Genomic DNA, 16,741 nt, shown 5'->3' on the forward strand with positions numbered 1-16,741 from the left:
TGCTCTGCCTGGGTTACCTCAGTTGCTGGCGCAAGAAGAAAAGAAGAGGGTACCGCCGAGTAATGGAGAAGTTACTGCAGGAGCTTTTGGTGAGGGCCGGTGGTGAGGATGGCGTGGAGTGGCTGAAGAGCTGCCTGGCTGCGAAATCTTCACCGGCAGTCTCGGAAGCTATTCCCCCTCCCCCGGAACCCGAGCTGCTCCCTCCGCCGTCGGTGGATTTACCTGCGGCCTCTGCTGTTCCTAACTCCGGGACCAAACCAAAGAAGCTGAGGGCAGCGCTTCCCAGGTCGGTGTCTCCAGCGGCTCCCAAACGCGCTTCCACGGAGACAGGAAGAAGGTCACGGCGGTGTGCATCGGCGAAGTCCCGCAGCCCTGCGCGAGACTTCGGCCATCACCACCAAGAGGAACCGTCGACTTCGTCAGCTAGTGCCGGTAAAGCCGGCGAGGGCAGCAGTCATAAAAGCGATGCAGTGCCCTCCTCCTCTGGCTCCCGGGCGGCCTCCCTCTCATCGGAGCAACGCAGGAGGCCGGCCACCGTAACTGCACACCATTCATCAGATGAAGAAGAGGATCTTCAAGCAAGTTTCCCTAACGACCAAGGCCCAGCAGAGCCAGCCGGTCTGAGCTCAGGAGGTCCTGGTGATCAGCACCGCACCGACCATCCTTCAAGGGGTGAGAATTTTAACCTCAATTTACCTCATAGTCAGCTGAGGGAGTTAATTAAATCTGTGGTCTGTGAAACATTGGGGGAGGGGGGACATTCTTCCACGGTAGTTTCCCCTCATAGTTCTTTGTCATCCACATCCCTTAATATTGCCCCCGTTAATACATTCAAGGAGGCTCTGACGTGTGAATTGTCCCCGCTAGGTTTCCATCTTAGCCCCGGTGTTAAAGAGCTTATATGGAGCAACCAGTATGTGGACTTGTTTTCCTTGCTCCCTCGCAGAGAACAGCCTCCTAAATTAGATAAAAAAGATGATAAATCGGAGACGGATGATTTAAAACGCAATTTTAAATCTTTCAACAACTGGATCCAGGCCTTCTCCATCTATGCTGCAGTGCTGGGAGAAAAATCACCCAATCTTTGCAGCAGTCTTTTCCAACATGTAGATATAATATTAGAGGCGTATAGGAATTTTGGGGGCTCTGCTTGGCTAAGTTACGACGAGGCTTTTAGACATAAGCTGTCGGTTCACCCCGAAGTTCATTGGGGTTCTAAGGACATTGGGTTGTGGATTAATCTAATGCTTCCTATGAAACATGGTAATAATAGGCAACCCAATAGTCTTTTTCCTAAGAAAGGAGTTTGTTTCTCTTACAACGAGTCCGCTTGTAAGTGGAACAATAATTGTAGGTTCAGACATGAGTGTTCCTTTTGCGGTAACCCGCATCCCATGTCAAAGTGCTTCAAGAAGCAATCAACTTATCAGTCATCACTTAGGGAACTTAATGCAAAAAGCACGGACGCCAGTGATTCTGGAAAGAATGCTATATTGGTTAAGAATCCTTCCAGACAAGGAGATCAGTAAACTCCTTTTTGAAGGTTTTTCTCAGGGGTTTTATGTCCCGCAATTTAAAGGTTCCGGATGTTCTATAGTTAGGAATTTATCTTCCGTTTCCGCTTTTCCGGAAGTTGCTAGAAAGAAGATTTTTAGTGAAATTGAGTTAGGCAGGGTTGCCGGCCCGTTTTTATCCCCTCCGTTTTTAAATTTTCGGATTTCCCCCTTAGGTGTGGTTCCCAAAAAGGAACCAGGTACATTTCGGTTAATTCATCACCTATCCTTCCCTTTAGGTCAATCCTTGAATGATGAGGTGGATAAAGCGCTTTGTACCGTTAATTATTCTTCCTTTGATGGCGCCTTGGATTTGCTGAGGCAATTTGGCCCTTCAGCATTGATGGCTAAGACCGATATACAATCAGCGTTTAGACTTCTACCGGTTCACCCAATGGGCTTTAATTCTTTAGGATTTTACTTTGATGAGTGTTTCTTTTTTGACAAATGTTTGCCGACGGGCTTTTCGTTGTCATGTTTTTATTTCGAGACTTTTTCCGGGTTTTTACATTGGGTTTTGCAATCCAACTGTAAGGAAGTTGGGATATTGCATTACCTGGATGATTTCCTGTTTGTTGGTCCTCCACAGTCTCCAGCTTGTAAGGTAGCTTTGGAAAGCTTCTTGCAACTTTGTGCGTATTTTGGCGTTCCAATAGCGCACGAAAAAACGGTTGCCCCTTCCAGTCGGATTGAATTTTTGGGGATTACCATCGACTCCGTTAGAATGGAATCTATTCTCCCTCGGGATAAGGTTTTGAAGCTTCATGAGGCACTTTCTAAATTTTTGTCTAAAGACAAAGTCACGCTGAAAGAACTGCAGGCGTTATTGGGATTATTGAACTTTGCTTTACGGGTAATCCCTATTGGTCGCGTTTTTTCCAGAAGTCTTTACGAAGCCACTAAAGGCCTTTCTTCTCCCACCTCTCATGTCAGAGTTCGCTCCGATATTAAGGAGGATGCTAAAATTTGGCTGTCCTTTTTGTCGGATTTCAATGGCAGGTCAATTTTACAATCTCCTTTTGTGGGGTCTGATTCTTTCCCACTTGTTTTTTCAGCAACATTTTCCTTTGGAATTGGAGTTCTTTTTCGGAACCATTGGGTTTCGCTGAAATGGCCAAAAAATTGGATTTTCAAAAAGCTTAATAAGAATTCAATACTTTCTGAGGTTTTCGCAATCTTTTTGAGCATTTTTTTATGGGGTCAGGATTTGCAGAATTCGAGAGTTTTATTAACATCTTCGGATCAGGGGGTTATTTTTGTTATCAACACCCTATCATCGAAGAACCTTCGTGTCGCAAAGGTCTTGAGACAACTAGTATTGGTTTGCTTGAAGCATAATATTTGGTTGAAAGCAAGGTTAGGTGTTAGTGATCTTGTTTTTCTGTCTAGATTTTTGGCCATTTGCAGACAAGGAAGCGACTTTTTGTCCTCCCTCAGTGTGGGATGTGATTTTGACTTAGTTCCCTATTTTATAAGGAACTCTTTATCTAGTCGATCATGGGCTGACTATTCAGCCGCATGGATAAAAATGGACGGACTTTGCTGAACTTCATGGATTCGACGCGTTGGTTTCTGATTCGGTTGCAGCTTTAAAGTTTGCGGAATCTTTGGTAAAGAAGGATCTATCTTACTCCGCAATAGCGAAATGTTTTGCTGGGGTTTCTTTCTTTTTGAAATTACACGGAGGTTGTGCCCTATCAGACCTCTTTCTTGTAAAATAATTTTTAAAGGGTCTTAAACGGGATAAATTTTTACCGAATTCCAGACGCCCCATATCTCTTTCTCTTTTAAAAAGTATTTGTTCATCTTTCTAATGTCTGTCGTAATGATGAGGAGGCTCTTTTATTTAGGACAATTTATTCCCTCTCCTTTTTTGGAGCTCTCAGGGTAGGTGAGGTGGTCTCTGCCAAGAAAGCTGAACCTTCTGGGCTTATGTTCGAGGATGTAAAAATTTTTAGCTCCCATATTCTTTTGTTTGTTCGGAAATCCAAAACTGACCAACTAGGTAGGGGCAATGAACTTCGTCTAAATTCATTCTCTGACCCGGGCATCTGCCCTGTGTTTAATTTGTCTAAAAGGATTCATTTAAGGCCTGCATTGCAGGGCCCTTTATTTATACACAAAGATAGTTCTCCGGTTACTATCTTCCAATTCAATTTTATTTTAAAGAAGTGTTTGAGTTTTCTGGGAAAGGGACATCTAAAAATTTCGTCCCACTCATTTAGAATTGGGGCTGCTACAGAAGCTTCTAGGGCTGGCCTTTCTGACTCAAAAATTAAAAAGTTAGGTAGATGGGATTCTAAAAGGTTCAGACTGTATGTTCGGCATAATCTGTATGTTGATTAATTCTTAAAATTTTCTTTTAGGTCCAACAATTGTATGGATAGTTGGACATTCCTTTGTATTTTGGGCCCAGAAGAGGGCTAGTCAACGATCCTATTCCGAAAATCTTTCTTTTAACCCAGCGATCGTTCAGGTCTTTTGGCATAGTGTTAGAGGATTGAGTTGGCCTTCCTTGGTTAATGAATTAAATAGTTGTATAAGAAAATTTCCTTATCCGGATCTGATCATCATTCATGTTTCTGGGAATGATCTCGGGAAAATCAATACATTAAATTTATTGTCAGCCATGCGGTCTGATCTAGTTTTATTTAAACAATTGTTTCCTTTTTCCACTCTTGTTTTTTCCGAGATTGTTCCTAGACTGTTGTGGCGACAAAGTCAGTTTTATTTTTTAGATAAAATTCAGAAAAGAGTCAACCTTTCCATGATGAAATTTTTACCACTTATTGGCGGTTTTTCATTTAGGCACTCGGAATTGGAAGGTTTTTTACCCGGTATGTTTAGAAGAGATTCTGTTCATTTATCTGACATAGGGTTGGATGTTTTTAATTTGGACATGGGAAACATTATTGAAAAATGGCTGTGTGGTTTGGGGGGGGCCTTGACTCTGTGAGTCTTGGCCTTTTGGAAAAAATCACTCAGTTATGGGTGGATTTGGTCATTTTGGAAATTTATGGTTGTTGGAAATATGTTATTTGGAGGTTTATTTATTGGAGAATTTTTAAAGGTATTTATGTAACCCTAAATAAAACCTCACGGCCATTTTTATGCCAACTTAATTGTGTATGTGTCTTTATTTGGGGTATGGGTCTTATGTGGACATGTTAGCCCCCCCGCGTTTGATGTTAAGAAATATAGTGGGGGTCTCATGTCCTCATAGACCTCCCCCCCCCTCTCTTTTTAATGCAAATGTTATTTAAAGTTAATCTAGGTTCATTTTTAATGCTATTTTAAGGCTGGAGCTTGATTGGCTCTGAGTCTTTAGACCGGTTTTAACCTGCTTTTGCGCGCTCTTTTTAAGGCAATCTGATTGGCCACAAGCGTTTTGGCGGTTTTTTTGCGGCTTATAACCCCCCCTGCTCTGCCTGGGTTACCTCAGTTGCTGGCGCAAGAAGAAAAGAAGAGCCCACCCTCCCCCCCTTATTTATTTATTTAATTAATTTATTGTCGTGAGGTTTTGCTTGTGGGAAAAAATCACTCAGTTATGGGTGGATTTGGTCATTTTGGAAATTTATGGTTGTTGGAAATATGTTATTTGGAGGTTTATTTATTGGAGAATTTTTAAAGGTATTTATGTAACCCTAAATGAAACCTCACGGCCATTTTTATGCCAACTTAATTGTGTATGTGTCTTTATTTGGGGTATGGGTCTTATGTGGACATGTTAATGTCCACATACATATGTACAGTACATGAAGACAAATATAAAAATGTGAAAAAAATCACTGAAAGAAATATATCGGAATATTAAGTTGATTACTAGAAAATTATAGTTGCATCTAAAAGAGAATAAAGCCAGTGGTACCATGATATTAACTCATGATAGTCCCCTATTCATGAATAGGGATGTGAGTATAATGATATACAGTTGTGCTCAAAAGTTTACATACCTCAGCAGAATTTTTGCTTTCTTGGCCTTTTTTCAGCGAATATGAATAACACCAAAACTTTTTCTCCATTCTTGGTTAGTGGTTGGGTGACGCCATTTGTTGTCAAACTAATGTGTTTTCTCTTTTTAAATTATAATGACAACGCAAAACATCCAAATTACCCTGATCAAAAGTTCACATGCCCTGGTTATTTTGGCCTGATAACATGCACAGAAGTTCACAAAAATGGGTTTGCATGGCTCCTAAAGGTAACATCCACACCTGTGACCTGTTGGCTTGTAATCAGTGTGTGTGCATAAAAGCTGAGTGAGTTTCTGGGATCCAGACAGACTCTTGCACCTTTCATCCAGCCACTGATGTTTCTGGATTGTTAGTCATGGGGAAAGCAAATAAATTGTCAACGGATCTATGGGAAAAGGTAGTTGAACTGCATAAAACAGGAAAGGGATACAAAAAGATATCCAAGGAAGTGATAATGCCAGTCAGCAGCGTTCAAACTGTGATTAACAAATGGAAAATCAGGGGCTAGGTAAAAACAAAACCACGGTCAGGTAGACCAACAAAAATGTCGTCCACAACTGCCAGGAAAATTGTTCGGGATGCAAAGAAAAACCCACAAAACATCTGCTGAAATACAGGACTCTCTGAAAACTAGCGTTGTGGCTGCTTCAAGATGCACAATAAGGAGGTTGCATGGTTGAGATGCCGCAAAGTATCCCGCCTACAATATGCAAAACAGCACAGAGACAAGCCTCAAAACTTCTGGAACAAGGTAATTTGGAGTGATGAGACCAAAATTTAACTTTTTGGCCATAACCATAAACGTTGAGAGAGGTCAACAAGGCCTATGATGAAAGGAACACCATTCCTACTGTAAAGCACGGAGGTGGGTCGCTGATGTTTTGAGGATGTGTGAGCTAGAAAGGCACAGGAAACTTGGTCAAAATTAAAGGAAAGATTAATGCAGCACGTTATCAGCAAATACTGGAGGAAACTTTGCACTCATCAGCCCAGAAGCTGCACATGGGACATACTTGGACGTTCCAACATGACAACAATCCAAAACACAAGGCCAAGTCGACCTGTCATTTGCTACAGCAGAACATAGTGAAGGTTCTGGAGTGGTCATCTCAGTCTCCTTACCTCTGTCATTGAGCCACTCTGGGGAGATATCAAGAGTGCAGTTCATGCTAGACAGCCCAGGAATTTACAGGAACTGGAGGCTTTTTGCCAAGAAGAGTGGGCAGCTTTACCATCTGAGAAAATAAAAAACCTCATCCACAACTACCACAAAAGACTTCAAGCTGTCATTGATGTTAGAGGGGGCAATACACGGTATTAAGAAATGGGGTATGTAAACTTTTGATCAGGGTCATTTGGCTGTTTTGGGTTGTCATTATGATTTAAAAAGAGAAAACTCAGTAATTTAATATTAAATGGCTTCACCCAACCACTAACCATGAGTGGAGAAAATGTGGTGTTATCATTCATATTCTCTGAAAAAGGCCAAGAAAGCAAAAATTCTGCCTGGGTATGTAAACCTTGTGAGCACGACTGTACATGAGTAAATAGTTACCGTATATATAAAACTACGGTATTTACTCATCTATATCATTATACTCACATCCCTCATATAATGTGGATGTAAGTATAATATAAATGTATATAATATTGTAGTGCAGCGGGGTTGGTGCAGTGCGACAGATAGGCAGGGACCACAGAAAGTTTAACATAAACAGTGTCTTTATTTTCAGACTCGCATACAGGAGTGATATTCTCCGGATCGCAGCTGGGTTTCCACAAATACAGTCTGTGTTCAAAACCCATTGCCGTGGAGGAGTGGCTCAAAAAGAAGCACATTAGGGTCATGGAGAGGCCTAGCCAGTCTCCAGACCTTAGTCCCATAGAACATTTATGGAGGGAGTTGAAGTGCCAAGCGACAACCTCAAAATCTTAATGATTTAGAGATGATCTGCAAAGAGGAGTGGATCAAAATTCCTTCCGACGTGCACAAACCTCATAATCGACTACAAAAAATGTCTGACTGCTGTGCTTGCCAACAAGGGTTTTGCCGCCAAAGTATTAAGTCTTGTTTTCCAGAGGGATCAAATACTTTTCTCACTGCAAAATACAAATATATTTATATAATTTTTACAATATGATTTTCTGGATTTTATTTTTGATATTCTATCCCTCATTGTTAAAATTAACCTACCCTTAGTATTATAGACTGTTCCTGTGTTTGTCAGTGGGCAAACTTACAAAATCAGCAAGGGATCAAATACTTATTTCCCTCACTGTATATGTATAAAAAAATAATATAATAAAACTACATTTTATTAAATAAAAACATTAAGAATAAAATAGCCCAAAAATAGTAGTTGTTCACAGATAATGTATAAAATATGTGGGAATGAAACACAAATCTCACATACAGACTTTTATGTAGGTAAGATAGGTACAAAACTGTTATGATCGTTCAACCTACAAGGAGTCGGGGTATTCATGGAGTTCTCTTGATGTCATTCCAATATACAACAGACCACAAGGGCAAGTAGCACAATATACCATTGCCCTTGTGGTACAAGTGATAATGTGTACAAACTGTAAAGCGCTGCATAATATGTTAGCGCTATATAAAAATAAAGATTATTATTATTAAGTAAAATTATGTATAATGGATTATGTTTTCAATCCATTTGGTTCTGAAAAGTCTTTGGTTATAATGTTAGCACATGCCACACATTTACCACACGTAAAGCAGGCCCATTTAGGACCTTTTTAGAATTGAAAATGGCTGCCGGATTCTTGCAGCTATGATAATTGCACCCCAATTGATCCTAAATATTCTTGGAAGCGAAGGGAGTGATCTGTTTACAAAATGATTTGTCTAACAGTAGCACAGACCAATGTTTCATCACTGCGTGTGTTAAAATCTAAGATGCAACGCACTGTAGACGAAGTGCCTTCTCTGGATTTCTTGTAATTGAGCAGATCCGGTCTTCTTTTGCAATTTGCCCTGGTATATGCTCGACATATAGACCTGTTACTGTATTCTCTATCAGTTTAGAAGTTGCATGTAGCAACTAAACAGTTCAGTCTGGATGTATCCATGGTTATCCACCTGGATTAACAGATCAAGAAAATCAATATTATGTTTACTGGCTTTTATAGGTCAGTTTGATAATTAAATTCTTAATATTGAGTTCTCCAAAGAAGATATCCAATTTGTCCTTAGTACCCTGCCAAATCATCAGATGGTCATTTGTATATCTTCCCCAGAAGATGACTGTCGCTGAAGTGAATGTTTGGTCTGGAAAATCATCCTCTCCCACAGTCCCCCGGAACAAATTGGCATATGAGTGCGCACAAGACGCCCCCATAACTGTGCCTGTGAGTTCTAAGTAGAGTACCTCCTTAAACATAAAGAAGCTGTGAGTCAGCACAAATCTGAGTGTTCTCAGCAGAAAAGCACAGAGCTTGGAATTAAGATTACTAGAATCCAGAAAAAATTCCACGTCCCAAATTCCATCCTTAAGCCGTAAAGAGGTATACAAGGACTCCATGTCACATGTTACCAACAACATATGCTGGTCTAACTGGATACCATCAACTTTGCATAGCAAATGAGTGTCCTTGATGTGTGAGGGAAGTAGCTCCACCAGTGGTTTTAGATAATGGTCGATCATTTTGCAAAGTGGCTCACAGAAATTATTAACACCCGTTACGATCGGCCTACCTGCTGGAGTGACCAGGTCATTGAGGATCTTAGGAAGGAGATAGATTCCAGCCAGTGTGCGATCACTGATCAGCAGCCCATCCATTTGATGAGAACAACTTGATCTACCGCTACAGGCAACATGACCAATAGTTCCTGCTTAAGTTTAGACAAAGGCTTGAATGTTTGTTAGTCTTTGATAAAAATCACTTTATTTAAGCTGTCTGAACATCTTTTCGTATAAAGATGTTGGCCAAATGACAACATTTCCGCCTTTGTCGGAAGGCTTTATTACGACATCTTTGATATTTTTTAGCTCTTTCAGAGCTAATTTCTGTTTTGTTTTTTTTAGAGAGATTATCATTTTAAATATTCTTTGGGATTTGTTGAGTCTCTTTCGAGACCAATCGCACAAACACTTGACCTAATGTAAAAGAATGTGGCCTATCGTGCACCCAATAAAATGTGCCAAAATTTTAGCCAAGTTTCTAGCAAAAAGTAAGCCAACTAATAGTGTAAACTTAGACTAGACCTTAAGGACGCATAGACCATAATGACGCACTAGATTTATCACCGAGCGAGAACCACTGTGAAAAATCTGAAGCATAAACACTGCCTATTCTAGCTTTATGCTGTCGGGGGCCGATTCTTGCAAAAAGGGCTTGATGAAAACCGGAGTAGAAAAGTTGCAGCTTCTTGAGTAACACATAGTTGTGCAAAAATATGTAATGATGTTCTTGCGCCAGCTACACCAACTTTTTAAAAATCGGGTGGGACTTGGCACGGCAGAGTGTGGCCTAGCTGAGTAACTATAATTTAGATCACAAAAGTGGCATAAGTTATATCACGGGCAGCGGAAAGTGGTCAAATTCATTAAAGCGAGTGTGTCATCAGAAAATTACCTACTGTTTAATTTATGTTTTTATGTAAAAGTTATAAGCACTGTTTCGAGTGCTGACCAGACTGAACCTCGCGTATCCGGCCACGAGGTAACACAAAAAGGTCCATATTCATTCTAGACCTTCCAATTTTAAAGTATTGGCACTTCTTATCAGGTGTAATCTCATTTTATGAACTTTATCTTTTACTTTTTTCATTTATTATATACCGTACATGTTTTTTTTTCTCATTAGCCTTTTATGTGATTATAGACATTTTACATTTATGCTAACTGCAAAGTTTATGTTGATAATTTTTTTATGATTTATCAATAGATTCAAAAGGCAAAGAGACAGCAGCCATGAAAGCTGATCTGCTGAGAGCACGCAATATGAAAAGGTACATCAATCAGCTGACTGTTGCCAAAAAGCAGTGTGAGAAACGGATCCGGCTCCTCGGTGGTCCAGCCTACGACCAACAGGAAGATGGAACCGCCGATGATTCGGATTGTCCCCAGAGTCAGAAGGTATTCTTAGTCATATGTTAGTCCACAATTATCTGTAATATAAACTTTTATTTTTGCATTTTTTCAGTTCTTTATGTGGATGAGTAATGCAAGAAATAGGGCGAACCTGAATGGTAAAGTTTGGGGTCTCTACCGAACACCTAGTGTCCGTACACAGACCCATACACTGACTTCCCCCTGAAATCTATGTAACTGTTTGGATTCGGCAGCCGTAACATCCGGTGTTTCCCACACTGTCATTTCTGTGACAGCACGAGTAACATTGGCTCTGAACGTTCATTACTGCCGGTCAGAGAGCGGGGGTCCCATGCTGTCTTACAGATTACAGGGTGTGAGCCAGCAGCTGTGACCGGCGGTAGAAAGGTTACCGCCAATAACAGGCGCTGGGTGATAAGAGTGCTGCTCTCATCATCGTACGCATTGTCTCGGTGATGGCATTGAGAGAGGCGTACAATTATCAGAGTATTCATTAGCCGGTGCCTGTGCAATATAGTATCTTAACTGCAAGGTCGTAAATAGTGATGAGGAAGTATACTCGTTGCTCGGGTTTTCCCGAGCACGCTCGAGTGATCTCCGAGTATTTGTAAGTGCTCGGAGAATTAGTTTTAGTAGCCGCAGCTGCATGATTTGCGACTGCTAGACAGCTTGATTGCATGTGGGGATTCCAACCAGGCAACCCCCACATACGATACGATACGATACGATACGATACACTTTATTGATCCCGTGGGAAATTATGGTATCACAGCAGCACAACTTAAATCAAATCATAAAAATCATAAAAGAATTACATAGTTGACATGACAGTGGAGTTGACAGAAGAACATTATACATTATACATTAGAATAGGACATACACAACGAGTGAACTGAAATGTAGAGAAATAAGTAGACATTCACCTTGGTGGTTTAACCCTAATGTTATTGTTGTACATTCCCATGGCAGTTGGCACAAACGATTTCCTATATTTTTCCTTCTTACACCTCAGAAGTATTAGCCGGTTACTGAAGGTGCTCTTCTGTCTCATGAATAGCTCATATAATGGATGTGCATTATTGTTCATAATTGCCATACACTTTTTCAGAGTTCTTTTCTCCACTACCTCCCCAAAAGAGTCCAGATTGCAGCCCACAGCAGAACTTGCCTTCTTAATAATCTTATTCAGCTTATTAGCATCAGAGGCCCGCACACTACTACCCCAGCATGTGATTGCAAAAAAGATGGCACTTGCCACCACAGACTGGTAGAACATTTCTAACATTTTGCTGCACACATTAAAAGACCTCAGTTTCCTTAGGAAATACAATCTGCTCATCCCCTTCTTGTAGACAAACTCTGAGTGGCATCCCCAGTCCAGTTTGCTATCCAAATGGACCCCCAAATATTTGTAACTCTCCACCTGCTCTACCTCCTGACCAGCAATAGTGATCGGTAAGCATTCCAACTTACCGTAATCCTGCTATAGTTGGTTTTCTTAACATTTAGTTGTAGATAGTTACCATTGCACCAATCCACGAAATTCGACACCACCCTTCTGTATTCCTCATCCCCCTGATCTCCCCTATTGCATCCCACAACCACGGAGTCATCCGAAAATTTTTGAAGGTGGCAGAGTTCAGATTTATACTGAAAGTCTGAAGTATACAGTGTGAATAGAAAGGGCGCAAGCACCGTTCCCTGGAGGGCACCTACACTGCTCAATAATCTACTTGACACAGCTGCTCCCATCTGTACAAACTGTGGCCGATCTGATAGGTAGTCAGTTATCCAATTTCTCATCCCCTCCTCAACCTTCATATCAGTCATCTTTTTGTGTAGTAAAAGTGGCTGCAGGGAGTTAAATGCACTCGAGAAATCGAAGAACATCGCTCGCACCATGGTTCCGTCAATCTCCAGAAATGAATGTACCCTATGTAACAGAGAAAGAATAGCATCATCCACCCCCAATCTATGTCGGTAAGCAAACTGAAGGGGATCGATAAAAGCATTGACCCTTGGTCTTAAGTGAGCAAGCACTAAACTTTCCAAGGCCTTCATAGCGTGAGATGTTAAGGCTACAGGACGATAGTCATTTAGGGTTGCAGGAGAAGAAGTCTTGGGTACCGGCACCAGACAGGAAGTTTTCCATAACACAGGTACCCTCTGTGTTTGTATACTTCCATTAAATAGGCGTGTAAAGACAGTACACAGCTGGTCTGCACAAACTTTAAGGACACGTGAGCTGAGTCCATCTGGTCCTGCAGCTTTACCAATGTTAAGTGACTTAAACTGCCTCCTCACATCATTTTCGGATACTCTAAATTTAGTCTGCTCATCCTCCAATATCGATGTTGCAGAATTTGCACCCAGTTCCCATCCACTATCAGTTGGCAGTGCACATGTACTAAACCTGTTGAAATACTCGTTCATCTCATTAGCCTTGTCCATTGTTTCTCGATCATTTTCAGGCCTCAGTTTAAGCCCAGTCAGTAATTTCATTCCTGACCAAACCTCCCTGGTATTATTGTGGGACAGTTTCTTTTCAAGTTTAATTCTGAAGGCTTCCTGGGCCTCCTTTATTTTATGCTTCAATTCATGCTGTATCATTTTAATTTCCTCTTTGTCACCCAGTTTAAATGCCTTTTTTTTCCTGTTGAGCAAATGCTTCAATTCCTTTGTTATCCATGGCTTGTTGTTTGCAAAACACCTAATCTTTTTAGCCGGCACCAACATATCAGTGCAGAAGTTAATGTAGTCAGTCACTCTACCAACCACTTCATTAACATTTGTATTGTCCATTGTCGCAAGCAACACATCCCAGTCTGTAAGATGAAAGCAATCCTGCAAAGCCTGTTCATTTGTTGGACTCCACATTCTAACTAATTTAATGGTAGCAGGCTGTGTACTAACAACAGGTTGGTAGACTGGTGACAATAGTATAAGATTGTGATCAGACTTCCCCAAGGGCGGCAGGGTAGAGGATGAATAAGCATTCTTGACATTCGCATAGAGTAAGTCCAAAGTAATTTTGTCACGTGTTGTACATTTAACAAATTGATGTACTCAGGCTGGCTAGCAGCTGTAAATCATGCAGCTGTGTCAACAAAAACGAAATCTCCGAACACTAACAAATACTCGGGGACCACCTGAGCATCGAGTACACTCACTCATCACTAGTCGTAAAGTTACAAAATCTGCAGTCTTTGTGTGACTGCAGACTGTCAAGTTGTGACAATGTGCAATGCGCTCACTGTCAGGATTCCCCTGATTGTTGTCCCGAGTGAGTGGGCAGTCACATGACCACATGTATTTGGTCACATGCTGATTTGTCTCATCTGGCTTCTTTCAATAGAGAATTGAGAGAAGTAAGAGGAGTGGACTACCCACTTGCATTGGGGATACAGAGGAATTGCGACAATGTGCACATCACACATTGTAACAGCTTGGTAGTTTGCAGTCACATAGAGCGATTGCAAACTTTTTATTTCAGCCTGGAAAAAGTTTAAAGTGGTTTTCCTACGAGCATACTAAATTTGATTAAGAATTAAGAAGTTCCAGTATTGGATGTGTTGAAAAAAAATAAATAAAATGTTCCTGCGCTGAGATAATCTTATAAATGTGCACTGTGTAATGGCTGCGTCTGACCGTACAGGGACATGGTCTGATCCTACCACAGCTCCTGGACAGGGGAGGAAGCAAAAGAGTATACAGACAGGACAGCAGGGATCACAGCTGGTTCTTTTTGTGAGGCAAAACATATGCCTGCTTGTTTTTAAGTAATGTTTTACCTCAAAGAAAGAATCAGCTGCGATCACCTGCTCTAAAGACTGTATCACCACAGGAACATTTTTTTTTAACACATGCAATTGTGGAACGTATTACTATTCAAAGATCAATTGATTAAAAAATGTTGATTGAAATTCTTTGCTCATGGGAAAACCCCCTTTAAACCCTTTACCCCCTAGGGTGGTTTGCACGTTCTGGACCGGGCCAATTTTTACAATTCTGACCACTGTCCCTTTATGAGGTTATAACTCTGGAACGCTTCAACGGATCCCGGTGATTCTGACATTGTTTTCTCGTGACATATTGTACTTCATGATAGTGGTAAAATTTCTTTGATATTACCTGCGTATATTTGTGAAAAAAACGGAAACATGGCGAAAATTTTGAAAATTTCGCAATTTTCCAACTTTGAATTTTTATGCAATTAAATCACAGAGATATGTCACACAAAATACTTAATAAGTAACATTTCCCACATGTCTACTTTACATCAGCACAATTTTGGAACCAAAATTTTTTTTTGTTAGGGAGTTATAAGGGTTAAAAATTGACGAGCAATTTCTCATTTTTACAACACCATTTTATTTTATGGACCACATCTCATTTGAAGTCATTTTGAGGGGTCTATATGATAGAAAATACCCAAGTGTGACACCATTCTAAAAGCTGCACCCCTCAAGGTTCTGAAAACCACATTCAAGAAGTTTATTAACCCTTCAGGTGTTTCACAGGAATTTTTGGAATGTTTAAATAAAAATTAACATTTAACTTTTTATCACAAAAAATTTACTTCAGCTCCAATTTGTTTTATTTTGCCAAGAGTTACAGGAGAAAATGGACCCCAAACCTTGTTGTACAATTTGTCCTGAGTACGCCGATACCCCATAAGTGGAGGTAAACCACTGTTTGGGCGCATGACAGAGCTTGGAAGCGAAGGAGCGCCATTTGAATTTTTAATGCAAAATTGACTGGAATTGAGATGGGACGCCATGTTGCGTTTGGAGAGCCACTGATGTGCCTAAACATTGAAACCCCCCACAAGTGACACCATTTTGGAAAGTAGACCCCCTAAGGAACTTATTTAGATGTGTGGTGAGCACTTTGACCCACCAAGAGCTTCACAGAAGTGTATAATGCAGAGCCGTAAAAATAAAACAAAATTTTTTTCCCACAAATATTATTTTTTAGCCCCCAGTTTTGTATTTTCCCGAGGGTAACAGGAGAAATTGGACCCCAAAATTTGTTGTGCAATTTGTCCTGAGTGCGCTGATACCCCATATGTGGGGGGGAACCACCGTTTGGGCGCATGGGAAGGCTCGGAAGGGAAGGAGCGCCATTTGAAATACAGACTTAGATGGAATGGTCTGCAGGCGTCACATTGCGTTTGCAGAGCCCCTAATGTACCTAAACAGTAGAAACCCCCCACAAGTGACCCCATATTGGAAACTAGACCCCCCAAGGAACTTATCTAGATGTGTTGTGAGAACTTTGAGCCCCCAAGTGTTTCACTACAGTTTCTAACGCAGAGCCGTGAAAATTAAAAAATCTTTTTTTTCCCACAAAACTTATTTTTTAGCCCCCAGTTTTGTATTTTCCCAAGGGTAACAGTAGAAATTGGACCCCAAAAGTTGTTGTCCAATTTGTCCTGAGTACGCTGATACCCCATATGTTGGGGTAAACTCCTGTTTGGGCACACGGGAGAGCTCGGAAGGGAAGGAGCACTGTTTTACTTTTTCAACGCAGAATTGGCTGGAATTGAGATCGGACGCCATGTCGCGTTTGGAGAGCCCACACCTCTAACCCAGACACACCCCTAACCCTATTCCCAACCGCAAATGTAATCCAAACCCTAACCCTAACTTTAGCCCCAACCCTAACTGTAGCCTTAACCCTAACTGTAGCCTTAACCCTAACTGTAGCCTTAACCCTAACTGTAGCCTTAACCCTAACTGTAGCCTTAACCCTAACTGTAGCCTTAACCCTAACTGTAGCCTTAACCCTAACTGTAGCCTTAACCCTAACTGTAGCCTTAACCCTAACTGTAGCCTTAACCCTAACTGTAGCCTTAACCCTAACTGTAGCCTTAACCCTAACTGTAGCCTTAACCCTAACTGTAGCCTTTTCCCTAACTGTAGCCTTAACCCTAACCCTAGCCCTAACCCTAGCCCTAGCCCTAACCCTAACCCTAATGGGAAAATGGAAATAAATACATTTTTTAATTTTTTTTATTTTTCCCTAACTAAGGGGGTAGTGAAGGGGGGTTTGATTTTCTTTTATAGCGGGTTTTTTAGCGGATTTTTATGATTGGCAGCCGTCACTCACTGAAAGACGCTTTTTATTGCAAAAA

General features: G+C 41.0%; 1 protein-coding gene and 1 long non-coding RNA gene across 2 annotated transcripts in view; one reads left to right on the plus strand and one right to left on the minus strand.

Annotated features, from left to right (window-relative positions):
* The window catches only part of SNX25 (sorting nexin 25), a 416,995-nt gene that overhangs the window by 271,691 nt on the left and 128,563 nt on the right, over window positions 1–16,741 (plus strand). Inside the window, exon 7 of the mRNA XM_069744322.1 lies at window positions 10,439–10,629. Within this exon, the coding sequence (XP_069600423.1) occupies window positions 10,439–10,629 (191 nt within the window). The remainder of the gene's footprint in view (window positions 1–10,438; window positions 10,630–16,741) is intronic.
* LOC138656949 (uncharacterized) overlaps window positions 7,358–16,741 on the minus strand; it is a 42,812-nt gene continuing 33,428 nt past the window's right edge. Inside the window, exon 3 of the long non-coding RNA XR_011316990.1 lies at window positions 7,358–7,627. This is a non-coding gene — a long non-coding RNA (uncharacterized lncRNA). The remainder of the gene's footprint in view (window positions 7,628–16,741) is intronic.

This window comes from Ranitomeya imitator, chromosome 1, assembly GCF_032444005.1.
Source record: "Ranitomeya imitator isolate aRanImi1 chromosome 1, aRanImi1.pri, whole genome shotgun sequence".
NCBI classification, from domain to species: domain Eukaryota; kingdom Metazoa; phylum Chordata; class Amphibia; order Anura; family Dendrobatidae; genus Ranitomeya; species Ranitomeya imitator.